The 19,627-nt window shown below is 47.1% G+C and overlaps 1 protein-coding gene across 1 annotated transcript in view; it reads left to right on the plus strand.

Moving 5' to 3' along the window:
• The window catches only part of creb3l1 (cAMP responsive element binding protein 3-like 1), a 204,975-nt gene that overhangs the window by 152,996 nt on the left and 32,352 nt on the right, over positions 1-19,627 (plus strand). The window contains exons 3-4 of the mRNA XM_038807429.1: positions 3,956-4,125; positions 16,162-16,240. Coding sequence (XP_038663357.1) covers positions 3,956-4,125; positions 16,162-16,240 — 249 coding nt within the window. The remainder of the gene's footprint in view (positions 1-3,955; positions 4,126-16,161; positions 16,241-19,627) is intronic.

Raw genomic sequence — 19,627 nt, forward strand, 5'->3', positions numbered from 1 at the left:
GGCAACTGCTTGGCCCAAGATCGCAAGAATAAGCAAAGTGTGGTGAACCCAGCCCAGCGCATCACACAAGCTTGTCACCCTCCCATTGATTCTGTATACACCTCCCACTGCCTCAGGAAGGCAGACAGCATTATCAGAGACCCCTCCCACCCAGGCTTTGCCCTCTTCCAGACCCTTCCATCAGGCAGAAGATACAGAAGTCTGAAGACCCGCACATCCAGACATAGAAACAGCTTCTTCCCCACAGCTACTAGACTCCTCAACGACTCCCTCAGACTGATGTGTTCCCTGTAAGAACACTATTCACTGCGCCCTATGCTGCTCTTGCTCATGTATTTGCTTTGTTTGGCCCTTGTTCCGCACTGTAACTAATCACTATTTGTTGATTATTCTTTTTGTTTAGTGTGTACATACTGTATATGTTCCCTTGGCCGCAATGCTTTTCACTGTACTTCAATACGTGTGGCAATAAATCAATTGATCAATCAATCAATCAATGTCTGCATGGGTTTCATCCGGGTGCTCCGGTATCCTCCCACAGTCCAAAGATGTGCAGGTTAGGTGGATTAGCCAAGCTAAATTGCTGTTAGTGTCAAAAAAGGATAGGTGGGGTTACCGGGTTACGGGATGGGATGGAGATGTGGGTTTAGATAGGGTGCTCTTTACAAGGGCTGGTGCAGACTCAAAGGGCCGAATGGCCTCCTTCTGCACTGTAAATTTTATGATCTAAGTGGATCAATCCGCTGGTCCGGATGAGATATATGCCAGACTGCTGAAGGGAGGCAGGGGAGGAGATATCAGGTGCACTGACAGTCATTTCCAAACCCTCTCTGGCCACAGGACCTAACAGAGGTGCCAGAGGACCATTTTCACATGAAAAAAGGAAGGTAGGGATAGACCAGGAAATTATAGGCCAGTCAATCTAACCTCCATAGTGGGGAAGTTACCAGAAAGAATTCTGAAGAACAGAATATATCTGCACTTGGATAGACACTAGTTGATCATTGATAGTCAGTATGGATTTGTTAAGGGAAGGTTGTGATTGACAAATTTAATCAAATTGTTTGAGGAGGTAACCAGGAGTATTCATGATGGTAATGCATTTGATGTGGTCTACATGAAATTTAGCAAAGCTTTTGATAAGATCCCTCATGGCAGATTGGTCGAGAAAGTACGGGCCCATGGGATCTAAGGCAAAGTGAGAACTGCATCCCAAATTGGCTGAGAGGCAGGAAGCGCAGAGGGTGATGGTACAGGGATGTTCTGTGACTGCAAGTCTGTTTCCAGTTGTGTTCTGCAGGGCTCTGCTGGGGCCCTTGCATTTTAATAATTAATAATCTTTATTGTCACAAGTAGGCTTAAATTTACACGGCAATTAAGTGACTGTGAAAAGCCCCTTTGTGGTGTACATTAATAATTTGGACTTAAATGTAGGGGATATGATCAAGTAGTTCCTTGGTGACGTGAAAATTGGTAGGATGGTAACTAGTGAGGAGGATAGCCAAAAAATGTAGAAAGATATCAACGGACTGGTGATGGGTAGAACCCAAATGGAATTCAACCGGGAAAAGTTTGAGGTAATGCACTTGGACAGGGCTAACAAGGCAAAGGATTACACTGTGAATTGTAGGACCCTGGAAATTACTGAAGATCAGAGGGATCTTGGAGTGCATATCCACAGAGGGCATGTAGATAAGGTGGGGCAGATAGATAAGGTGGTTAAGAAGGCATAAGATACTTGCCTTTATTAGCCGAGGCATAGAATACAAGAACAGGGAGGTCATGCTGGAAGTGTATAAAATGCTGGTTAGGTCACAACTGGAGCACTGCATGCAGTTCTGGTGACTAAATTATACGAAGGATGTGATGGCGCTGGAGAGGGTGCAGAGGAGATTTACCAGGATGCGGCCTAAGCCTGAGGGTTTGAGCTATGAGGAAAGATTGAATAAGCTGGAGGTGGGTCCCTGAAAGCCAGCCCCCCTACTTGCCCCATTCTTGTCTGGCCCCTCGTCCCCATGTTAACCCCACCCTCTGATCCCAATCATGTCTTCACTCACATTTGACCTGCGGTCCCACGGCACTCTAGACTGCTGTTGGGTGCATTGCCAGCAGCTGCCACCAGGCAAGACTTCCAATTCCTCAATCACAAGGAAGACCCATTGGTGGCCACTTAAGTGCCTGAAGGGCATTTGATTCCGCTGGGTCTCTCGCACGGAATGACTTGGTGTTCCCTGCTGGTTCCCAACCGTTGGGTGAAAGCCGCGTTAGGTCGACTAAATCCAGTCCAAGAGGTGACTGTAAACAGTGGGTGTAATGCTGAGGTGAGTGTAAATGGCAATATAGCAGACAGCTGGTTTAGTCATCCACAAGCATATCTGGCTGGACCATCGTAAACACCATTAGCTCATATTCTCATCTGATGAATGGCTCACTATTCCAGCCTGGATTGTAAAGGTAACCCCCTGGTTATTCCTCTCCTTAAATCCCTGTCCTCTGTTTAACCCACCCTCACCTTCAACATGTTGAAGAGTTTCTGGACTTCTTTGTCACTAAGATCACTAAGACAATCCAATCGGCTGCCTCTGTAGAAACCCTCCTTTCTACTAGCCCATTAGGCCAAGCTTCCACCAAAGTTCCCTGTGCCTTAGTCATGAATTCAAAGGTTTCTCGAATTTCACTCCTATCTCCCCATATGCTCCTTTTGAGCTCATGTTGTTCATGAAACTCACCTCCTGGTCCTGCAACCCTATTCCCAATAATATTCTGCTCCTGCCACCCATGGTAGTCTATATTGTTAACAGTTCTCCCTCTCCAAGGAACATACCTCTCTCCTCAAACAGATCATTCTTGACCCCACCATCCTTCCAAGCTACAGTCCCACCCCCAATCTCCTTTTCCTCTCCGAAGTTCTTGGATGTGTTGTCACTTCCCAAATCCGTGTCCATCCAATTTGGCTTCCATCCCATTACAGGATAACAGTGTGTCTAAAGCTGACAGGGTGAGAGTTGGTGAGTGTGCAAATCTTAGACTCCATACGGTGCAGAAGGAGACCATTCGGTTCATCGAGTTTTCACCGACCCTCTGAAAGAGCATCCTGCCTAGGCTCAATCCACTGCCCTATCTCTGTAACCCCCATCTAACCTTTGGGCATTAAGGGGCAATTTAGCCTGGCCAATCCACCTAATCCACACACTTTTGAACTGTAGGAGGAAACCCATGCAGACACGGGGAGAACATGCAAACTCCATATAGTCACCCAAGGCCGGAATCAAACCCGGGTCCCTGGCATGTGAGGCAGCAGTGCTAACCACTGTACCGTCATGCCAGCAAATGTTGCAGGGTGTCATTGGGTGAGTGTGTAAATTTGGCAGGGTGTCATTGGGTGAGTATGTAAATGTGGGAGGGTGACAGTGGGTGAGTATGTAAATGTGGGAGGGTGACAGTGGGTGAGTGTGTAAATTTGGGAGGGTGTCATTGGGTGAGTATGTAAATGTGGGAGGGTGACAGTGGGTGAGTATGTAAATGTGGGAGAGTGTCATTGGGTGAGTGTGTAAATGTGGGAGGGTGTCATTGGGTGAGTGTGTAAATGTGGGAGGGTGTCATTGGGTGAGTGTGTAAATGTGGGAGGGTGACAGTCAGTATGTTGCTGTCCTCTCCAAACAATCAGTGTGGCCGTCAATCTTTCCTATAATCCCGCGAGTGCAATTGGTAAAGGTGAGAATATTTGAAAGTCTATTATGTGAGGCTTGTGATTTTCATTTTCCATTGCTTGGTGGTCCTTGACTGAGCAGACTCATTTGCCTTTTTGTTACTATGGTTTCAATGCTTTAGACCTTGTTGCTAATGTAAAGGTAAAATGCAATCCAAATCTGAACATGCATATGTGGCTCTGCTGTCATGGAAACACCAGTGTTTGTTCCCAGTCGCCTCATTTCCTTTCTCCTTCTCTGGGCAGAAGCTGACGGTGGACTTTGGTCGCTGGGACCGGACCTGACCCATATCATTATCAAACAGGAGCCAAACTTATTGTCAGAGCCTTGTGACACCTCCTCATCAACACAGATGTCAGCTCTCTCTGGACAACACATGAACATAGCTCCACCATCAAATGCCACAGAAGAACCGGTACGTGAAGAGATTGAAAGGGTAAAGCACAAAGGTTTAATTATTGCATCCAACGTAGACCTGGTTCCACGATTCTCCCTCTCAATACTACTTTACAATGTCCATGTTTCATCTGTCTTCCTGTCGTGTTACTACATCATTAATCTCACTGACCGGGCAGGCACATTATATAGTCATAACATCAATCTCACTGACAGGACAGGTACATTATACAGTCGTAAAATCAGTCTTACTGATAGAACAGACATGTTACACAGTCATAACATCAGTCTCACTGACAGGACAGGTCCATTATACAGTCGCAGCATCCAGCCTCACTGTCAGGACAGGCACATTGTACAGTAACAACATCAGTATCTCTGTCAGGACAAGCACATTGTACAGTCACAACATCAGCCTCACTGTCAGGACAAGAACATTGTACAGTCACAACATCAGCCTCACTGTCAGGACAAGCACATTGTACAGTCACAACATCAGCCTCACTGTCAGGACAAGAACATTGTACAGTCACAACATCAGTATCTCTGTCAGGACAAGCACATTGTACAGTAACAACATCAGCCCCACTGTCAGGACAGGTACATTGTACAGTAACAACATCAGCCTCACTGTCAGGACAAGCACATTGTACAGTAACAACATCAGTATCTCTGTCAGGATAAGCACATTGTACAGTAACAACATCAGCCTCACTGTCAGGACAGGCACATTGTACAGTGACAACATCAGCCTCACTGTCAGGACAGGCACATGATACAGTCGCAACATCAGCCCAACTGTCAGGACAGGCACATAGTGCAGTCACAACATCAGCCTCACTGTCAGGACAGGCACATTGTACAGTAACAACATCAGCCTCACTGTCAGGACAGGCACATTGTACAGTAACAACATCAGCCTCACTGTCAGGACAGGCACATTGTACAGTAACAACATCAGCCTCACTGTCAGGACAGGCACATAGTACAGTAACAACATCAGCCTCACTGTCAGGACAGACACATTGTACAGTAACAACATCAGCCTCGCTGTCAGGACAGGTACATTGTACAGTAACAACATCAGTATTTCTGTCAGGACAGGCACATTGTACAGTAACAACATCAGTATCTCTGTCAGGACAGGTACATTATACAGTCGCAACATCAGCCTCACTGTCAGGACAAGCACATTATACAGTAACAACATCAGCCTCACTGTCAGGACAGGCACATAGTGCAGTCACAACATCAGCCTCACTGTCAGGACAGGCACATTGTACAGTAACAACATCAGTATCTCTGTCAGGACAAGCACATTGTACAGTGACAACATCAGCCTCACTGTCAGGACAAGCACATTGTACAGTAACAACATCAGCCTCACTGTCAGGACAAGCACATTGTACAGTAACAACATCAGCCCCACTGTCAGGACAGGCACATTGTACAGTAACAACATCAGCCTCACTGTCAGGACAGGCACATTGTACAGTAACAACATCAGCCCCACTGTCAGGACAAGCACATTGTACAGTAACAACATCAGTATCTCTGTCAGGACAGGTACATTATACAGTCGCAACATCAGCCTCACTGTCAGGACAGGCACATTGTACAGTAACAACATCAGCCCCACTGTCAGGACAAGCACATTGTACAGTAACAACATCAGCCTCACTGTCAGGACAGGCACATAGTACAGTAACAACATCAGCCTCACTGTCAGGACAAGCACATTGTACAGTAACAACATCAGTCTCACTGTCAGGACAGGCACATTGTACAGTAACAACATCAGCCTCACTGTCAGGACAAGCACATTGTACAGTAACAACATCAGCCCCACTGTCAGGACAGGTACATTGTACAGTAACAACATCAGCCTCACTGTCAGGACAAGCACATTGTACAGTAACAACATCAGCCTCACTGTCAGGACAAGCACATTGTACAGTAACAACATCAGTATCTCTGTCAGGACAAGCACATTGTACAGTGACAACATCAGCCTCACTGTCAGGACAGGCACATTGTACAGTAACAACATCAGCCTCACTGTCAGGACAGGTACATTGTACAGTAACAACATCAGCCTCACTGTCAGGACAAGCACATTGTACAGTAACAACATCAGCCTCACTGTCAGGACAAGCACATTGTACAGTAACAACATCAGTATCTCTGTCAGGACAAGCACATTGTACAGTAACAACATCAGTATCTCTGTCAGGACAGGCACATTGTACAGTAACAACATCAGCCTCACTGTCAGGACAGGCACATTGTACAGTAACAACATCAGCCTCACTGTCAGGACAAGCACATTGTACAGTAACAACATCAGCCTCACTGTCAGGACAAGCACATAGTACAGTAACAACATCAGCCTCACTGTCAGGACAGGTACATTGTACAGTAACAACATCAGTATCTCTGTCAGGACAGGCACATAGTACAGTCACAACATCAGCCTCACTGTCAGGACAGGCACATTGTACAGTAACAACATCAGCCTCACTGTCAGGACAGGCACATTGTACAGTAACAACATCAGCCTCACTGTCAGGACAGGCACATTGTACAGTAACAACATCAGCCTCACTGTCAGGACAGGCACATTGTACAGTAACAACATCAGCCTCACTGTCAGGACAGGCACATTGTACAGTAACAACATCAGTATCTCTGTCAGGACAAGCACATTGTACAGTAACAACATCAGCCTCACTGTCAGGACAAGCACATTGTACAGTAACAACATCAGCCTCACTGTCAGGACAGGCACATTGTACAGTAACAACATCAGCCTCACTGTCAGGACAAGCACATTGTACAGTAACAACATCAGTATCTCTGTCAGGACAAGCACATTGTACAGTAACAACATCAGCCTCACTGTCAGGACAGGCACATAGTACAGTAACAACATCAGTATCTCTGTCAGGACAAGCACATAGTACAGTAACAACATCAGCCTCACTGTCAGGACAAGCACATTGTACAGTAACAACATCAGTATCTCTGTCAGGACAAGCACATAGTACAGTAACAACATCAGCCTCACTGTCAGGACAGGCACATTGTACAGTAACAACATCAGCCTCACTGTCAGGACAAGCACATTGTACAGTAACAACATCAGCCTCACTGTCAGGACAAGCACATTGTACAGTAACAACATCAGCCTCACTGTCAGGACAAGCACATTGTACAGTCACAACATCAGTATCTCTGTCAGGACAGGCACATAGTACAGTAACAACATCAGCCTCACTGTCAGGACAGGCACATTGTACAGTAACAACATCAGTATCTCTGTCAGGACAGGCACATTGTACAGTAAAAACATCAGTATCTCTGTCAGGACAAGCACATTGTACAGTCACAACATCAGCCTCACTGTCAGGACAGGCACATTGTACAGTAACAACATCAGCCTCACTGTCAGGACAGGCACATAGTACAGTAACAACATCAGTATCTCTGTCAGGACAGGCACATAGTGCAGTCACAACATCAGCCTCACTGTCAGGACAGGCACATTGTACAGTAACAACATCAGCCTCACTGTCAGGACAAGCACATAGTACAGTAACAACATCAGTATCTCTGTCAGGACAGGCACATAGTGCAGTCACAACATCAGCCTCACTGTCAGGACAGGCACATTGTACAGTAACAACATCAGCCTCACTGACAGGACAGGTACATTGTACAGTAACAACATCAGCCTCACTGTCAGGACAGGCACATAGTACAGTAACAACATCAGCCTCACTGTCAGGATAAGCACATTGTACAGTAACAACATCAGCCTCACTGTCAGGACAAGCACATTGTACAGTAACAACATCAGTATCTCTGTCAGGACAAGCACATAGTACAGTAACAACATCAGCCTCACTGTCAGGACAGGCACATTGTACAGTAACAACATCAGCCTCACTGTCAGGACAAGCACATAGTACAGTAACAACATCAGTATCTCTGTCAGGACAAGCACATAGTACAGTAACAACATCAGTATCTCTGTCAGGACAGGCACATAGTGCAGTCACAACATCAGCCTCACTGTCAGGACAAGCACATTGTACAGTAACAACATCAGTATCTCTGTCAGGACAAGCACATAGTACAGTAACAACATCAGTATCTCTGTCAGGACAGGCACATAGTGCAGTCACAACATCAGCCTCACTGTCAGGACAGGCACATTGTACAGTAACAACATCAGCCTCACTGTCAGGACAAGCACATAGTACAGTAACAACATCAGTATCTCTGTCAGGACAGGCACATAGTGCAGTCACAACATCAGCCTCACTGTCAGGACAGGCACATTGTACAGTAACAACATCAGCCTCACTGACAGGACAGGTACATTGTACAGTAACAACATCAGCCTCACTGTCAGGACAGGCACATAGTACAGTAACAACATCAGCCTCACTGTCAGGATAAGCACATTGTACAGTAACAACATCAGCCTCACTGTCAGGACAAGCACATTGTACAGTAACAACATCAGTATCTCTGTCAGGACAGGCACATAGTGCAGTCACAACATCAGCCTCACTGTCAGGACAGGCACATTGTACAGTAACAACATCAGCCTCACTGTCAGGACAAGCACATAGTACAGTAACAACATCAGTATCTCTGTCAGGACAGGCACATAGTGCAGTCACAACATCAGCCTCACTGTCAGGACAGGCACATTGTACAGTAACAACATCAGCCTCACTGACAGGACAGGTACATTGTACAGTAACAACATCAGCCTCACTGTCAGGACAGGCACATAGTACAGTAACAACATCAGCCTCACTGTCAGGATAAGCACATTGTACAGTAACAACATCAGCCTCACTGTCAGGACAAGCACATTGTACAGTAACAACATCAGTATCTCTGTCAGGACAAGCACATAGTACAGTAACAACATCAGCCTCACTGTCAGGACAGGCACATTGTACAGTAACAACATCAGCCTCACTGTCAGGACAAGCACATTGTACAGTAACAACATCAGCCTCACTGTCAGGACAGGTACATTGTACAGTAACAACATCAGTATCTCTGTCAGGACAAGCACATTGTACAGTAACAACATCAGTATCTCTGTCAGGACAAGCACATTGTACAGTAACAACATCAGCCTCACTGTCAGGACAAGCACATAGTACAGTAACAACATCAGTATCTCTGTCAGGACAAGCACATTGTACAGTAACAACATCAGCCTCACTGTCAGGACAGGCACATTGTACAGTAACAACATCAGTATCTCTGTCAGGACAAGCACATTGTACAGTAACAACATCAGTATCTCTGTCAGGACAAGCACATTGTACAGTAACAACATCAGCCTCACTGTCAGGACAAGCACATTGTACAGTAACAACATCAGCCTCACTGTCAGGACTGGCACATAGTACAGTCACAACATCAGTATCTCTGTCAGGACAGGCACATTGTACAGTAACAACATCAGCCTCACTGTCAGGACAAGCACATTGTACAGTAACAACATCAGTATCTCTGTCAGGACAAGCACATTGTACAGTAACAACATCAGCCTCACTGTCAGGACAAGCACACAGTACAGTAACAACATCAGTATCTCTGTCAGGACAGGCACATTGTACAGTAACAACATCAGCCTCACTGTCAGGACAAGCACATTGTACAGTAACAACATCAGCCTCACTGTCAGGACAAGCACATTGTACAGTAACAACATCAGCCTCACTGTCAGGACAGGCACATTGTACAGTAACAACATCAGCCTCACTGTCAGGACAGGCACATTGTACAGTAACAACATCAGTATCTCTGTCAGGACAAGCACATTGTACAGTAACAACATCAGCCTCACTGTCAGGACAGGCACATAGTACAGTAACAACATCAGTATCTCTGTCAGGACAAGCACATTGTACAGTAACAACATCAGCCTCACTGTCAGGACAAGCACATTGTACAGTAACAACATCAGATTTACTGTCAGGACAGGCACATTGTACAGTAACAACATCAGCCTCACTGTCAGGACAAGCACATAGTACAGTCGCAACATCAGCCTCACTGTCAGGACAGGCACATTGTACAGTAACAACATCAGCCTCACTGTCAGGACAAGCACATTGTACAGTACCAACATCAGCCCCACTGTCAGGACAGGCACATTGTACAGTAACAACATCAGCCTCACTGACAGGACAAGCACATTGTACAGTAACAACATCAGTATCTCTGTCAGGACAAGCACATTGTACAGTCACAACATCAGCCTCACTGTCAGGACAAGCACATTGTACAGTAACAACATCAGTATCTCTGTCAGGACAAGCACATTGTACAGTCACAACATCAGCCTCACTGTCAGGACAGGCACATTGTACAGTCACAACATCAGTATCTCTGTCAGGACAAGCACATTGTACAGTCACAACATCAGCCTCACTGTCAGGACAGGCACATTGTACAGTAACAACATCAGCCTCACTGTCAGGATAAGCACATTGTACAGTAACAACATCAGTATCTCTGTCAGGACAAGCACATTGTACAGTCACAACATCAGCCTCACTGTCAGGACAAGCACATTGTACAGTAACAACATCAGTATCTCTGTCAGGACAGGCACATTGTACAGTAACAACATCAGCCTCACTGTCAGGACAAGCACATTGTACAGTCACAACATCAGCCTCACTGTCAGGCCAAGCACATTGTACAGTAACAACATCAGTATCTCTGTCAGGACAAGCACATTGTACAGTCACAACATCAGTCTCACTGTCAGGACAGGCACATTGTACAGTAACAACATCAGTATCTCTGTCAGGACAGGCACATTGTACAGTCACAACATCAGTATCTCTGTCAGGACAAGCACATTATACAGTAACAACATCAGCCTCACTGTCAGGACAGGCACATTGTACAGTAACAACATCAGCCTCACTGTCAGGACAGGCACATTGTACAGTAACAACATCAGCCTCACTGTCAGGCCAAGCACATTGTACAGTAACAACATCAGCCTCACTGTCAGGACAAGCACATTGTACAGTAACAACATCAGCCTCACTGTCAGGACAAGCACATTGTACAGTAACAACATCAGTATCTCTGTCAGGACAGGCACATTGTACAGTAACAACATCAGCCTCACTGTCAGGACAGGCACATAGTACAGTAACAACATCAGCCTCACTGTCAGGACAGGCACATTGTACAGTCACAACATCAGCCTCACTGTCAGGACAGGCACATTGTACAGTAACAACATCAGCCTCACTGTCAGGACAAGCACATTGTACAGTAACAACATCAGCCTCACTGTCAGGACAGGTACATTGTACAGTAACAACATCAGCCTCACTGTCAGGACAGGCACATTGTACAGTAACAACATCAGCCTCACTGTCAGGACAGGCACATAGTACAGTAACAACATCAGCCTCACTGTCAGGACAAGCACATTGTACAGTAACAACATCAGCCTCACTGTCAGGACAAGCACATTGTACAGTAACAACATCAGCCTCACTGTCAGGACAGGCACATTGTACAGTAACAACATCAGTATCTCTGTCAGGACAGGCACATTGTACAGTAACAACATCAGCCTCACTGTCAGGACAGGCACATTGTACAGTAACAACATCAGCCTCACTGTCAGGACAAGCACATTGTACAGTAACAACATCAGCCTCACTGTCAGGACAGGTACATTGTACAGCAACAACATCAGCCTCACTGTCAGGACAGGCACATTGTACAGTAACAACATCAGCCTCACTGTCAGGACAGGCACATTGTACAGTAACAACATCAGCCTCACTGTCAGGACAGGCACATTGTACAGTAACAACATCAGCCTCACTGTCAGGACAAGCACATTGTACAGTAACAACATCAGCCTCACTGTCAGGACAGGCACATTGTACAGTAACAACATCAGCCTCACTGTCAGGACAAGCACATAGTACAGTAACAACATCAGTATCTCTGTCAGGACAGGTACATTGTACAGTAACAACATCAGTATCTCTGTCAGGACAGGCACATTGTACAGTAACAACATCAGCCTCACTGTCAGGACAGGCACATTGTACAGTAACAACATCAGTCTCACTGTCAGGACAGGCACATTGTACAGTCACAACATCAGCCTCACTGTCAGGACAGGCACATTGTACAGTAACAACATCAGTATCTCTGTCAGGACAAGCACATTGTACAGTCACAACATCAGCCTCACTGTCAGGACAGGCACATTGTACAGTAACAACATCAGCCTCACTGTCAGGATAAGCACATTGTACAGTAACAACATCAGTATCTCTGTCAGGACAAGCACATTGTACAGTCACAACATCAGCCTCACTGTCAGGACAGGCACATTGTACAGTAACAACATCAGTATCTCTGTCAGGACAAGCACATTGTACAGTCACAACATCAGTCTCACTGTCAGGACAGGCACATTGTACAGTAACAACATCAGTATCTCTGTCAGGACAGGCACATTGTACAGTCACAACATCAGTATCTCTGTCAGGACAAGCACATTATACAGTAACAACATCAGCCTCACTGTCAGGACAGGCACATTGTACAGTAACAACATCAGCCTCACTGTCAGGACAGGCACATTGTACAGTAACAACATCAGCCTCACTGTCAGGACAGGCACATTGTACAGTAACAACATCAGCCTCACTGTCAGGACAAGCACATTGTACAGTAACAACATCAGCCTCACTGTCAGGCCAAGCACATTGTACAGTAACAACATCAGCCTCACTGTCAGGACAAGCACATTGTACAGTCACAACATCAGCCTCACTGTCAGGACAGGCACATTGTACAGTAACAACATCAGCCTCACTGTCAGGACAAGCACATTGTACAGTAACAACATCAGCCTCACTGTCAGGACAGGTACATTGTACAGTAACAACATCAGCCTCACTGTCAGGACAGGCACATTGTACAGTAACAACATCAGCCTCACTGTCAGGACAGGCACATAGTACAGTAACAACATCAGCCTCACTGTCAGGACAGGCACATTGTACAGTAACAACATCAGCCTCACTGTCAGGACAGGCACATTGTACAGTAACAACATCAGCCTCACTGTCAGGACAGGCACATTGTACAGTAACAACATCAGCCTCACTGTCAGGACAAGCACATTGTACAGTAACAACATCAGCCTCACTGTCAGGACAGGCACATTGTACAGTAACAACATCAGCCTCACTGTCAGGACAGGCACATTGTACAGTAACAACATCAGCCTCACTGTCAGGACAGGCACATTGTACAGTAACAACATCAGTATCTCTGTCAGGACAAGCACATTGTACAGTAACAACATCAGCCTCACTGTCAGGACAAGCACATTGTACAGTAACAACATCAGCCTCACTGTCAGGACAGGCACATTGTACAGTAACAACATCAGCCTCACTGTCAGGACAAGCACATTGTACAGTAACAACATCAGCCTCACTGTCAGGACAAGCACATTGTACAGTAACAACATCAGCCTCACTGTCAGGACAGGCACATTGTACAGTAACAACATCAGCCTCACTGTCAGGACAAGCACATTGTACAGTAACAGCATCAGTATCTCTGTCAGGACAGGCACATTGTACAGTGACAACATCAGCCTCACTGTCAGGACAGGCACATTGTACAGTAACAACATCAGTATCTCTGTCAGGACAGGCACATTGTACAGTAACAACATCAGCCTCACTGTCAGGACAGGCACATTGTACAGTAAAAACATCAGTATCTCTGTCAGGACAGGTACATTATACAGTCGCAACATCAGCCTCACTGTCAGGACAGGCACATTGTACAGTAACAACATCAGTATCTCTGTCAGGACAGGTACATTGTACAGTAACAACATCAGTATCTCTGTCAGGACAAGCACATTGTACAGTAACAACATCAGCCTCACTGTCAGGACAGGCACATTGTACAGTAACAACATCAGCCTCACTGTCAGGACAGGTACATTGTACAGTAACAACATCAGCCTCACTGTCAGGACAAGCACATTGTACAGTAACAACATCAGTATCTCTGTCAGGACAAGCACATTGTACAGTAACAACATCAGCCTCACTGTCAGGACAAGCACATTGTACAGTCGCAACATCAGTCTCACTGTCAGGACAAGCACATTGTACAGTAACAACATCAGCCTCACTGTCAGGACAGGCACATTGTACAGTCACAACATCAGTATCTCTGTCAGGACAGGCACATTGTACAGTCACAACATCAGTATCTCTGTCAGGACAAGCACATTGTACAGTAACAACATCAGCCTCACTGTCAGGACAGGCACATTGTACAGTCACAACATCAGTATCTCTGTCAGGACAAGCACATTGTACAGTAACAACATCAGCCTCACTGTCAGGACAGGCACATTGTACAGTCACAACATCAGTATCTCTGTCAGGACAAGCACATTGTACAGTAACAACATCAGCCTCACTGTCAGGACAGGCACATTGTACAGTAACAGCATCAGCCTCACTGTCAGGACAGGCACATTGTACAGTAACAACATCAGCCTCACTGTCAGGACAGGCACATTGTACAGTCACAACATCAGTATCTCTGTCAGGACAGGCACATTGTACAGTCACAACATCAGTATCTCTGTCAGGACAGGCACATTGTACAGTCACAACATCAGTATCTCTGTCAGGACAGGTACATTGTACAGTAACAACATCAGCCTCACTGTCAGGACAAGCACATTGTACAGTCACAACATCAGCCTCACTGTCAGGACAAGCACATTGTACAGTAACAACATCAGCCTCACTGTCAGGACAGGTACATTGTACAGTAACAACATCAGCCTCACTGTCAGGACAGGCACATTGTACAGTAACAACATCAGCCTCACTGTCAGGACAAGCACATTGTACAGTAACAACATCAGCCTCACTGTCAGGACAAGCACATTGTACAGTAACAACATCAGCCTCACTGTCAGGACAGGCACATTGTACAGTAACAACATCAGCCTCACTGTCAGGACAAGCACATTGTACAGTAACAGCATCAGCCTCACTGTCAGGACAGGCACATTGTACAGTAACAACATCAGTATCTCTGTCAGGACAAGCACATTGTACAGTCACAACATCAGTATCTCTGTCAGGACAAGCACATTGTACAGTAACAACATCAGCCTCACTGTCAGGACAAGCACATTGTACAGTAACAACATCAGCCTCACTGTCAGGACAGGTACATTGTACAGTCACAACATCAGCCTCACTGTCAGGACAAGCACATTGTACAGTAACAACATCAGCCTCACTGTCAGGACAAGCACATTGTACAGTAACAACATCAGTATCTCTGTCAGGACAGGTACATTGTACAGTAACAACATCAGCCTTCCTGACAGGACAGACACATTATACAGTCGCAACATCAGTCTGTTTTGAGATAGCTACACTATATCCTTGGCCCACAGTTTTTCCCATCAGCTCAGCAAGAATACCAACTGTTCCACTGGACAATCATTTGTGAAATGTAGCTGTAATTTTACGCCTATCTAGACGGATTGTCCTGATTCACCAGGGCCCAGATAATGATACCTGTCCCCATAGTCTGATGTGATGCATCTGACAATAAACATTGACCCAGCTGGCCGTAGGAGGGTCGCGGTCGATTCTGTGTCTGTTTGCACACCATCTTGTCATACAGTGAAATCCCAAACTCACCTCCACTCTGGTGGGAGACCAGCCTTCTCCCTGGAGTAGGAGTTCTGACACTAGTACCTGATCATTCTAACACCAAGTGACAAGAGCAAGCTGGCCAGCCTGCCAGTGCCTCGGATAATGGCGTGTTCTGGTGCATGGTGGACATAGAAGAGGGAAATGGACAGAGAATATAAAATAGAGCAGAAATGAAGCTGCTCCAAGGATGTCTGGCTGATCAACCCGCATGGACTTTCTTACACTGCAATATTTCTGTTTCCTCACAGGCCCAGACAGAACGAAGCACAGTGCCTCACGTCAAAGTGGAACCCAAAGATCTCAATCAGTTCCTCAGTGCCCAGACAGGTAGGAAATGACCTAGCCAAAACCAAGTTGGCCGCACCTTGGGGAGGCTGCGGGTAGCAGTGCTACCTTGTCCCACTGACGGATCCAATTTCCATTTATAACTTTGTTCCTGTGGGGAAATTGATTCTGACTCACGGCATTTCAACTTAGGACACAGTTTCCAGAAACCAATTGTGTCAGACGTTTGATTGCTGCTATTTTGATGGCACCATTTTGAAGAGAGCAGGGTATGGGGGCTGGATCTCTCTCTGGACCTGGACAATTCTGTATTTGGGGTACAGGGACAATTTCCCCATCTGTGTAACTCTGGTAAAAGACCACTGCATGTAATTAAGGTTGTCAATTCTTAATGGACGTATGTATGGATGTCGTATTGCGCAAAGCCCCACCTCCGACTGCATCACCTATTCAAGCATCCTCTTTTTCCTCAGCCCTAAGACATTTATAATCAATGAACAAAACTGTTCAAAGAAAATGAAATAAACCCTCGAGGACTTTTCCCTCCTGACTTACTCGCAGTAATGTCCTGGAGATTGATCCTTAATTTTGAAACAATCCGGTGGGGATGGGCTCTTATTCTGGCCAATGGGATCCTATGGTAAAAAGGTAAAGTGAAGGCCGGGATTCACTGAACCCGCGCCAGGTCGGCGAATCGGCGTTGACGGCGAAAATTCCTGCCATGCCGCTCCGACGCCGGGACGCGATTCTCTGCCGACCGGAGAAACGGCACCAGTCGCGCCCTCGTGGTCGCTGGGGCGCCGGGTGGAGACCGTTGAAAAAGGTCCCCCACAGCGATTCTTTGCGCTCGACCGGCCGAGTTCCGCCGGCGTGGTTCACATATGGTATCACCCGGTGGGAACTCGGACCCGCGGCCACGGTGGCTGTCCTGGTTGGGGGGGGGGGGGGGGGGGGGGATCAAACTCCGGAGGTGGCCTCCACGACGACCAGGCCCACGATCGGGGACTACTGATCTGGTGGGGCCTACTTTCTTCCACGTGGGCCCGCTGTGTCGCTACGCCATTTTGCGTGGTGCCGGGGTGGAAACAGCCACCACACGCATGCGCCGGCGCGGGAAAGGCCACCAAGCGCATTGCCCGGTGCGGAAACAGCCACTGCGCACATGTGCGGACCCACGCCGGCAGTGCAGGGCCGCGGATCGGTGCCAGAGCTGTGTGGAGCACTCAGGCGCCGTGCTGGCCCCCTGTGGGCCACTGAATCGCTGGGCCAAGAGGCCCGTTGACGCCAGAGTGAAACACTCCGATGTTTATGCCAGCGTCAACTCTTAGCCGGGATTATGGAGCAACCTGGCCAAAGAATCTTTATTGTCACAAGTAGGCTTACATTAATGCTGCAATGAAGTTACTGTGAAAAGCGCCGGCGCCTGTTCGGGTACACGGAGGGAGAATTCAGAATTCTCAGCTGGTACAGGAATTGAACCCACGCTGCTGGCCTTGTTCTGCATCACAAACCAGCTGTCTAGCCCACAGTTATAAACCAGCCCTGCCACCAAAGTTGCGATCCCCCCTGTCACTGGTTCCCCGGCGGCGGTTCAGGTGAGCCATGCAAAACTGTATAAGGCTTCGCTGGGACAGTAAGATCCCACTGGCTGCCAATGGCGAGCTGCCTCTGCCATGGGAAACATGCGGGGGGGGGGGAGGTTTGAGGTGGTTGTGGCTGGAAGATTCTGGCTGTTATCTTTCTAGAAAGGAATCCCTCGGCTTAGGAAAATGGTGCGACTAGGAATGGAATTCCAGCCAAACATAATCCAATGACCAAACACACTTTAAAAAAAAAAAATTTTATTAAGGCATTTATAATGTATAATAATAACAATACAAACATAGTGCAAAGACCGCCTCCCTCCCTCACAAGTCCCACCTCTTCTAAACAATAATCTAACTCCCCCCCCCCCCCCCCAACCCCTCTGCTGACAGTTAGTTTTCTCCAAAGAAGTTGGCAAACGGCTGCCACCTCTGGACGAACCCTAGCATTGTCCCCCTTAAGGCGAACTTTATTTTCTCAACTGTGAGAAAGCCGGCCATGTCACTAACCCAGATCTCTGATTTTGGGGGCTTTGAGTCCCTCCCCGCTAACAATAACCGTCTCCGGGCTACCAAGGAGGCAAAGGCCGAGATGTCAGCCTCTCTCACCCCCCGGACTCCCGGATCTTCTGACACTCCGAAAATCGCCACCTCCGGACTCGGCGCCACTCTTGTTTTTAACACTGTTGACATGACATCTGTAAAACCTCTAAAAGCTTTGGACATGCCCAAAACATATGGACATGCTTTGCTGGCCCTCCCGCACATATCTATCTCAAAAAACTTGTTCATCTGGTCCACTGTCATGTGTGCCCAGTGAACAACCTTAAACTGAATCAGACTGAGCCTGGCACATGATGAGGACTTGTTGACTCTGTTTAACGCATCCGCCCAAAGACCTGCCTCCATCTCCCCTCAGCTCGTCTTCCCATTTGCGTTTTAGGTCCTCTGTCTGCGTTTCCTCCGACCCAATGAGTTCTTTATAAATATCCGACACCTTCCCCTCTCCCACCATGTTCTAGAAACTACCTTGTCCTGTACCCACCGTGATGGTAGGAGCAGAAATGTCGAAACCTGCCTTCGCAAAAAATCCCGTACTTGCAGATATCTGAATGCATTCCCTCCCGGCAGTTCAAATTTCTCCTCTAAATCCTCCAAACAGGGGAAGCTCCCATCTATAAATCCCTGCTCTCTGCCATCTCCAAAACCCCCCATCCAGCCTTTCCAGTACAAACCGATGGTTATTGTCAACTGGAGCCCGGACCAACACTCCCTCCACTCTCATATGCTTCCTCCACTGCCCCCAGACTCTCAGGGCCGCCATTACCACCGGGCTTGTGGAATACTGGGCTGGCGAGAACGGCAGAGGTGCCGTTGTAATTGGGATGCCCCCAAACTTGTGTCCTTTCATGATGCTGCCTCTACTCGTTCCCACACCGACACCCCCGCCCCCCCCCCCCCCCCCCCCCCCCCCCCCCCCCACTACCCACTACCTAATTATGGCTATATTTGCCACCCAGTAATAGTTGCTAAAGTTCGGCAGCACCAACCCACCGTCCCCTCGCCACACTCCAGCAACACTTTCTTCACTCGCGGGGTTTTACCCGCCCACACAAAACCCAAAATCACCTTGTTTACCCATTTAAAAAAGGCCATTGGTATAAAGATGGGGAGACACTGAAAAACAAACAGAAACCTCGGAAGGACCGTCATTTTCACTGTCTGCACTCCCCCTGCCAGTGACAGCGGGAGCATGTCCCACCTTCGAAAGTCCTCCTTCATCTGTTCCACTAGCCAGGTCAAATTTAGTTTATGTAACAGTCCCCAGTCCCGTGACACCTGGATT

Source organism: Scyliorhinus canicula, chromosome 9, assembly GCF_902713615.1.
Source record: "Scyliorhinus canicula chromosome 9, sScyCan1.1, whole genome shotgun sequence".
In the NCBI taxonomy this organism is placed as follows: Eukaryota; Metazoa; Chordata; class Chondrichthyes; order Carcharhiniformes; family Scyliorhinidae; genus Scyliorhinus; species Scyliorhinus canicula.